Here is a 9,508-nt window from a genome sequence, read left to right as displayed (position 1 = left end):
ATCTACTATTGATTTGTTTTGATGTAAAATAGCTGCAATTTTTTTTTTCTGATGGAATTCATGTGTAACCATTTTGTATAATTATGCTCTGCTCAAGTTAGTTTGTTTTTCTGATTTTTAGTTTCTATTTCATTTAAGGATATATGTTTGATAACCCATGGAAAATGATATTTTTCGTCGTTTAATTACCCTTTCCGGATTCCAGTTTTTTTCCAATTGAATTGTGTGAGTAGGGGCAGACCTGAGCTTGTATTGATCAATCTAGGGGATTTAGTGTTGGACAGTATTTAATTTTTTTGTTTATTTTGTTTTTGTTTTTTGTGGTGTGATCTTATAGAAATATCTGCAAATCATGAAATCGTTGGGGCACGAAAGTGAGTGTTGTGACCGCATCAGTGACTTACACGACACTATTATTCATCATATTCTTACCTTCCTTCCTATAAAAGATGTCTTAAGGACTAGTTTTTTATCAAAAAGATGGAGATACTTATGGACTTGTTCCAAAACTTGACTTGGATGGCATGGTATTTTCTCCCAAGGCTATGTTTATGCGCTTTGTGGATTCTGTACAACTTTGTCATAGTGAAATTGGAATAGAAAAGTTTCGTCTAAGATTTGGTGGTTATTATTGTGAGTATTCTCGTGTCCATACTTGGATGCGTTTTGCAGTAAATCATAATGTTCAAGAGCTCATCGTCTTGGCTAATACACCAGAGCCCTTCAAGTTGCCCCATTGCATTTACACTAGAAATTCTTTAGTAGACTTGACATTATGCGTTTCCACCCTCAACCTCCCATCTTCCATTCATTTACCGTCCCTCAAGACCCTCCGACTTATTTTACTTACTTTTACGGATGAAAACTTGACCCAATTCTTCTCAAGCTGTCCCATGCTCAAGAGTCTACACATGGAAGACTGTTTGTTTGGGAAACTCACACTTCTCCACATTTCCTCTCCTACCCTTCAAAGATTGACTATAGATAATCCCTCAAAACATTTCAATTTGTTTATGGGTATGCTTTTGAATGAAATAAGGATTTCTACACCTAGGCTTTCGTTGCTTGAATACAAATAATTATAGCATGCAAAAGATTTTCTTTCAAACCACATCATCAGCATGCAGTGCATCCCTTAACTTCATCTTTGATTGGAAGAACAAGGAGCATATGTCTACTACTAGTGTGAATTATTATCTTAGTGGTTTTTCTAGTGTGAAAGTTCTAACGCTATCTTCGGCAAGCATTCGGGTACATTATTCTTTCTTTATTTATGCCTAGTTTGTGTCTTGTTCACATTATTCAAGTTTTGTTTGATTTCTAATATTTGTAATGGTCTGACATGTCTGCATCGAGCAGCTTTTCTCTTCAGCTTCCGATTTGTTAGGAGGACTCCCTACATTTTCCAATCTGAACCATTTGAAGTTATCAACTACCATTAGCAAAAACAATATTTGAGTTTAACTTGCTTCCTCCAAAGAGCTCCCAGTTTGGAGTTCCTATCCCTAGACCTTTCTCATCAACAGGTAAAGTCGCAAAGTTTTATGAGTTTTTGTTTATTAATTATTTAATCCATTAATTTATATATATAGTAAGCCATCTAAAATATGCGTTATCTGTGTGAATGCTGACAGCACTGGTTCAATGATGAACATTTTAAACCTGAAAATGCACCTTTTGAGTGTGTCGTTGATCACCTCAGAATCGTTAAGATCACAGGGCTCAGGGGAGATGAGAACGAACTTGGGTTTGTCAAATATCTGCTACAGCATGTAATGATCCTAGAGAGGATGGCTATTGTTTTCTCAAGGCAGTATTTGGTGAACTATGAGCCACAAATGGGGATTAGAGAACAGATATTAACGCATCCGAGAGCCTCAACAAACAGTGAAGTTATTTGTGAGTTTGTTCTTTGAACTATTTATTAGTTCATACAAGTTACCGAATTGAACCTTCATTGCTACTTAAATTTTGATCTTTTAATTGATACTCCAATTTTTCTACAATTTGCTTTCATTTTTTCATTTTCTTACCTTTTAGATATTAATCTTATCTATGAAATTTAATTGGTCATACTCATTTATTAAGGACAAGACCAAACCCATTGCTAAAGATCTGATGTTGTTAAATAAAATTTAAAGCTTGCTACATTATAGGTTCAAACATCAAACCACACTACAAACCTATGTAACTAATTTCAAATACTCCTCTCAACCTCTATAAACTTCCTTAAAATGGTCCCATATACCTTCTTATATTAAAATAACTCCTCCACCTTTTCATGCTTAACGTTCAACTGGAACAACAACATACTTCCCATAGGCCCTATTCACTTCTTGATTAATTTTATTTGAATGGGTTCTCTGACTCTGTTTTCTACAAATCCTATAACTTCAATATCATGGGTAAGAATCATATTTTCCATTTCTCACCAAATTTGTGATCGATTAAGACCTCTGACATTCCATAGAGCTAACTTAGTCAATTGGAGATATGATAATTCACTGGATATTTAGATCCAGAAATAATTTGTTTTCCAGATTTTGGCCTTGTTGAGGGCTTGAGGCACTCTTGAGTTGAGAAAATATAACTCAAAAGTGTTAAAAGTTATTGTTTGGGTATGTCTAGTAGTCCATATATAAACATCTAAATTAGATAGAATACATATATATATATATATATATATATATATATATATATATATATATATATATATATATATATATATATATATATATAGGGGACGGTTCAGCAGCCCTAAAGTTTGCCAAGTTTGGTGCCAAACATTTTTCAAAATATGGGTTAGAAGCTTTGGAATGAGCTGATTTTTTGTGAGGATGATCTCTATGATGAGGAGATCATCCTCACCAAAAATCAGCTTATTCCAAAAATTCTAACCCCATCAAAAGTGATTTACAAAAAAATGTTTGGCACCAAACTTGGCAAACTTTAGGGCTGCCAAACCATTCCCACATATATATATATATATATAGATGGGTAGCGTTCAATGGCCAACAGTTTGGCAAACACATTTTTCAAAACATGGGTTAGAGGTGAGGAGATCATCATCACCAAAAATCAGCCCATTCCAAAACTTCTAACCCCATCAAAAATGATTTACAAAAAATGGATGGTTCACGATTTTTCAACTTGTAAACTGGGGTTAGATGTTTTGGAATGAGCTGATTTTTGGTGAGGATGATCTCCTCACCGTAGAGATCATCCTCACCAAAAATCAGCCCATTCCAAGACCTCTAACCAATGTTTTCAAAAAGTGTTTGCCAAAATGTTTGCCAAACTGTTGGCCATTGAACGGGACCCTATATATATATGGGTCCCGTTCGGCACCCTAAGTTTTACCACACACTTTAACAAATGCGTTTTGTCTTACATGGGTTAGAAGTTTCGGAATGAGCTGATTTTTGGTGAGGATGATCTCTATGGTGAGGAGATCATCCTCACCAAATATCAGCTCATTCCAAAACTTCTAACCCCATCAAAATTGATTTACAAAAAATGGACGGTCCACGATTTTTCAACGTGTAAACATGGGGCTAAACATTTCGGAATGGGCTGATTTTTGGGGAGGATGATTTTCTAATCATAGAGATCATCCTCACCAAAAATGAGCTCATTCCAAAACTTCTAACCCATGTAGGACAAAAAACGTTTGTTAAAGTGTGTGGTAAAACTTAGGGTGCTGAACATTTCCCTATATATATATGGAAATGTTCAGCAACAAACATTTTGACAAACATTTTGGCAAAACATTTTTCAAAACATGGGTTAGAGGTTTTGGAATGGGCTGATTTTTGGTGAGGATGATCTCCTCTCACCGTAGAGATCATCCTCACCAAAAATCAGCCCATTCCAAGACCTCTAACCCATGTTTTGAAAAATGTTTTGCCAAAATGTTTGTTGCTGAACGGGACCCTATATATATATATAAATCATGGACCGTCCATTTCTTGTAAACCATTTTTGATGGGGTTAGAAGTTTTGGAATGGGCTGATTTTTGGTGATGATGATCTCCTTACCGTAGAGATCATCTTCACCAAAAATCAGTCCATTCCAAAACCTCTAACCCATGTTTTGAAAAATGTTTTGCCAAAATGTTTGTCAAAATGTTTGTTGCTGAACATTTCCCACATATATATATATATATATATATATAGGGTCCCGTTCGCCACCCTTAGTTTTACCACACACTTTAACAAATGCGTTTTGTCCTACATGGGTTAGAAGTTTCGGAATGAGCTGATTTTTGGTGAGGATGATCTCTATGGTGAGGAGATCATCCTCACCAAAAATCAGCTCATTCCAAAACTTCTAACCCCATCAAAATTGATTTACAAAAAATGGACGGTCCACGATTTTTCAACGTGTAAACATGGGGCTAAACATTTCGGAATGGGCTGATTTTTGGGGAGGATGATCTTCTAATCATAGAGATCATCCTCACCAAAAATGAGCTCATTCCAAAACTTCTAACCCATGTAGGACAGAAAACGTTTGTTAAAGTGTGTGGTAAAACTTAGGGTGCTGAACATTTCCCATATATATATATATATATATATATTTTGAACTAGGAAAGCAAGGGGTTTAATTTACCAAGTTTGCTAAATACATAGTGATTGGATGTGAAGCTTTCAATAACTTATTTCCGTGAGATGGAAATTGGTGATTGGGTGTGACACAAAGGTCTAAACTGACAAAAATTTAAGAAGAAATTACCAAAACGGTACAGTTTTGGAAAATATTTACCAAAATGGTACACTGTAGCAATTAATTCCGAAAACGGTAAATTTACCGTTTTCAGAATTAATTTATTTTACCAAAACGGTAAAAACAGTAATCCATTACTTTTTTATTCCGAAAATGCCCTTTTGTTAATTTTGACTGAAATTACCATTTTATCCTCGCCTCTTTCACTAAAATGTCTGTAATTTCAGCTGAAAGGGTTTCCTTGTTCTGCAACAAGTCCAAGACGAAGAGTGCCACCTCCATCTCTCTCTCTCTCTCTCTCTCTCTCTCTCTCTTCATTGGGGAGATCTTGAAAACATTGTAAGTTACCCTCTCTCTCTCTCTCCATTGGGGAGATCTTGAAAACATTGTAAGTTACCCTCTCTCTCTCTCCATTGGGGAGATCTTGAAAACATTGTAAGTTACCCTCTCTCTCTCTCTCCGTTGTGAGAACGTGAGAAACTTACAACTTTCTCCGTATTTATCTTTCTTTGTTGTGGAGATTCTCTGTTGGGGAGATGTAGAAAATATTGCAAGTTTCCCTCTCCCTCTCTCTATCTCTTTCCATTGTGGAGAACGTGAGAAACTTGCAAGTTTCTTCAAATTTGTCTTTCTTTGTTGTGGAGATTGTTAAAATAATTTCGATTCAAGTCTCTTTCTATCTCTCTCCATTGTGGAGATTTTGAGAAATTTGAATCGAAAGTGTTTGTGTTTGTGTTTTGGAGTATTCGAACCCTAAACTTTCCATAATATTTTGTCCAAATTCTTTTTTGACTTTTTATTAATTATTGTCATTATTTACTTGTTGTTAAATCTCTTTCAACAGGAACCTTGGAAAAATTGAATACTTCAAGGTGACAATTTTATTTGATTTTAATTTATAATTTTTTTCTTTCTACCAATGGAATGCAAATTATTCATAGTGAAAATTTATTATTGATGAATTTAATTACGTTTAGGAGAAAAAAGATGTAGTCCTCATATCATTAAACCATGATATTTTCAGGATAATGAAAGGACTGTAACAAGGTGTTTTTTGACATAAGATCAAAACTATTTTAGTCAATGTCAAAAGGTGTTTTTTGACATAAGATCAGAACTATTTTAGTCAATGTCAAAAGGCACATTTTGACATTAGATCAGAACTATTTGACTCAATGTCAGAAAGCTCCTTTTGACATTAGATCAAAACTATTTTAGTAAAAGTCAGAAGGAGATCAAAACTATTATAGTCAATGTCAAAAGGCTCCTTTTGACATTAGATCAGAACTATTTTACTCAATGTCAGAAGGAGCCTTCTGACATTAGATCAGAACTATTTTAACCAATGTCAGGAGAAGCCTTCTGACATTAGATCAGAACTATTTTAGTCAAATGTAAATTGTACATAGAGAATCATTTTGATATAATTTATTTTTGTTATGAATTTAATGTCAAAAGGATCCTTCTGACATTGTCTAAATGTTTTTTTAATCTCACGTCAGAAGGTTCCTTCCGAAAATGTAAACCGTGAGGAAAAGATATGAAAGGCATCATAACCATTTGCTTCTGATTGTGTTTTATTTGTAAATAATTATGTGATTCAATTTCATTTGTTAGTGTCTTATTGCTTCTCATTGACCTTGTTTAGTAATGGAATTTCAATACATAATATGAAATATGAACTTGTTTTATGATTTATCTTTTATTTTTTATTTTATTTTTTTTATTTTTCGTTTATTGTGATTGGTGAGTTAGATGACTGTGCTATTGTTTGTTAAACCTCCAAATTCGATGACGGGTTAAGATCACCAAATTCATGGAATTATCATTTTTCTTCCCCTTGATTACAATGTAAATGGTCGTATACTTGTTTTATCCACTATGTAAGGCAAAACTGAGTAAGAAATTTGAATAGATTTAGCGAACACTAAAACAATAGTAGAAGCAAGTACTAAAACAAAAAAATATGGTATTGGATGCGGCATTGAAGGAGAATGAACAATAGTAACCTTTGTCAAAGTTCGATTAGCTCCGAAGATCAACTCAGGTCAGGCATAAATGGCTGAGCAGTTTGAGAGAGGGGTTCACCCCATACAGTACACATGTAATACACTTGAATCATCACCTTCAGTGGCATAATAATTTTGTTAGACACATATGTAACAGAGTTCTTTACGGATGAGAACCAAATAACAGAAAATGGTACAAATAATTCAAAACTGTAGAATTGGAAGAGTGAGTAAAATAGAAACCTGATGACTTGCAATAGTCATTGTCTCTTTGAAGGCGTTTTATCAAAAATCTCCTCTATTTTCTGATCGTTTGAGAAGTTTGTCACCAAATTCCACTGATTTAGTCTTTTTGGAAGGCGGCTAATCAAAAACCACTATTGATGTTATTGTTTAGGCGACGCTTTGCTAATTCATCCCAAAAAATGCCTCTAAAATCCCTTTTTTTATAATGTGTCAAAATGCTTCTTTAGACATTTAATAAAAAAGTCATCATCTAATCTCAAAATGAGCCTTTTGACATTGGCTAAAATACTTTTGATCTAATGTCAAAAGGCTCCTTTTGATATTAACTAAAATACTTCTGATCTAATGTCAAAAGGAGCCTTCTGACATTGATAAAAATACTTTTGATCTAATGTGAGAAGGCGCCGTCTGACATTAGATCAAAATACTTCAGATGTAATGTCAAAAAGCCCATTTTGACATTGTTTCAGTGTTCGTTAAATCTATTCAAATTTCTTGACAAGTATACGACCATTTACATTGTAATCAAGGGAAAGAAAAATGATAAACAGATTATGAATTTAGTAAATGACACTTCAAACACATAAAGATGATCTAAAAGATCCTCTATTGCTTTGTCAACTTTTTAAACGCTACATAAATTAGATGAAAAATAATTTACAAGCGACACATTTAATATTGTGATGAAATTAACCAAACTTAGTTTTTCAACAAAAACTTTAGAATCTAAACATACTTACTTAAATTCTCAAGTCTATAGTAACAAAATTAATCTTCAAAGTCAGAAGAACTGTCATCGTCTTCATCCGACATAGCGTAAGTAGATGCATAGTTGGGATCGTTATCAACTTCATGTGATGAAATCCTTAGAACTCGTCTACACATTCTTGATACCTCAGCTCGTAACCTCATAACTGCCGCATGGAGTGAATATAGGTTATGACGCGACATCGAAATCGCACGTCTTTTTGGGATAGGTACTTGCACAAGTTTGGATTCTTTAATCAATTTCTTTGAATCCCTCACAAGTAGAATCCATTCGCGTTCCAGCATGTGCTTTCTATATGCATCTCCCGTCCGAAATCCACGACGCATATTCTCATCGTGATTCATTGCAGCTTCTAAATAGGAATAAAATTTGGATTCTTTCCTTGAATAAGATTATATGATGAAGGTGAAGTCTATAACTATTAATGGAGCTATTAAGTGCATTTACATTGATATTTAATACTTACGAAATGACATTTAATTCCTCATGAATGCTCATGTCACCATATTTTCTTTTGCCCACCTAACTCCCTGCACAGAAATTAATCAATTTATCACTTTATTTATTAGGGTCAATAAATGCAGATTAACACTGCTACATACATAATATCCACATGTCTCAAAAGGTGGATACTATGTTTAAGGTTGATTGGACGTGAACTAATAGTTTCAAATAATAGATATTGCTTACCAAACTTCATTTAACTCATCATGAATGATTGTGTCACCATGCAACTATATTATACTATTTAATTTTGTCCACACAACTCCTTACGAAATTTTTATGCACAGACTTCGCATCATACATCTTAGATTCTTACCGTCATCAAGCAAATCTTACAGAACGCATCTTTCCTAGCCTTCTCATGGTTATCAGTTTATTCAATAAGTTTCGAGTACATTTTAGGCTCGTAATAACCAAGTTTGAGCTCATCAACCTCATTCAATAGCACATTTGCCATGTTAGAACTGATTTGCCTTTGTAAAAATAACTCTAAAGGTGTTGGTATTTTTGGGTAAAAACACCTTCCTATTTATAGAATCTTATGCTCGTTTATTGTGAAGTCTTATTTTATTCAATACATGAAAAATAAAAAATAAAATAAAAAAAGAGATAATGACTTGATTTGACATATGTCACACATTGATTATTTTGTAAAATTTTGAGAAATTTTTATTTCAAAGATCTGAGTAAATCTGAGTGAGTGAATGACTTGACTTGACATCTGTGACACATTGATTTTTTTGTAAAATTTTGATAAATTTAATTTACAAAGATCTTTGTAAATCTGAGTGAATGATTCGACTTAACATCTTTGACATATTGATTCTTTTGTAAATTCTCGGGACAAAAACATTTTCAAAGATCTTTGTAAATCTGAGTGAATGATTCGACTTAACATCTTTGACATATTGATTCTTTTGTAAATTCTCGGGACAAAAATATTTTCAAAGATCTTTGTAAATCTGAGTGAATGATTCGACTTAACATCTTTGACATATTGATTCTTTTGTAAATTCTCGGGACAAAAATATTTTCAAACATCTTTGTAAATCTGAGTGAATGATTTGACTTAAATATTGAATAATTTTATTTATTCAATCCCATAACTCTCGTTCCATGATTTCTAGTAGTCTGTAAATATTGAGGAAAAAATTGAAAACAAATCTTTGGAAGACCTTTCAATAGTTTCGGAAAAATATATCCACTTTAAATTTTTATTGCCAAATTTTCAAAATAGACATCAATTCCTAAATT

The 9,508-nt window shown here is 33.3% G+C and overlaps 1 protein-coding gene across 1 annotated transcript; it reads left to right on the top strand.

The window, feature by feature from the left end:
• The first annotated feature begins 352 nt into the window (after nt 1-352).
• LOC147400441 (F-box/LRR-repeat protein 25-like) lies at nt 353-1,916 on the top strand. The gene is given in 4 exon segments (XM_086444592.1): nt 353-492; nt 494-1,017; nt 1,121-1,251; nt 1,635-1,916. Coding segments are annotated over 4 exon segments (1,077 nt in total).
• The last annotated feature ends 7,592 nt before the right edge of the window (nt 1,917-9,508 follow it).

This window comes from Akebia trifoliata, chromosome 6 (assembly GCF_017979445.1).
Source record: "Akebia trifoliata isolate Shusen 1 chromosome 6, ASM1797944v1, whole genome shotgun sequence".
NCBI classification, from domain to species: domain Eukaryota; kingdom Viridiplantae; phylum Streptophyta; class Magnoliopsida; order Ranunculales; family Lardizabalaceae; genus Akebia; species Akebia trifoliata.
Note: the sequence above shows the minus strand (reverse complement) of the source record. Positions and strands in the feature narration are given on the sequence as shown.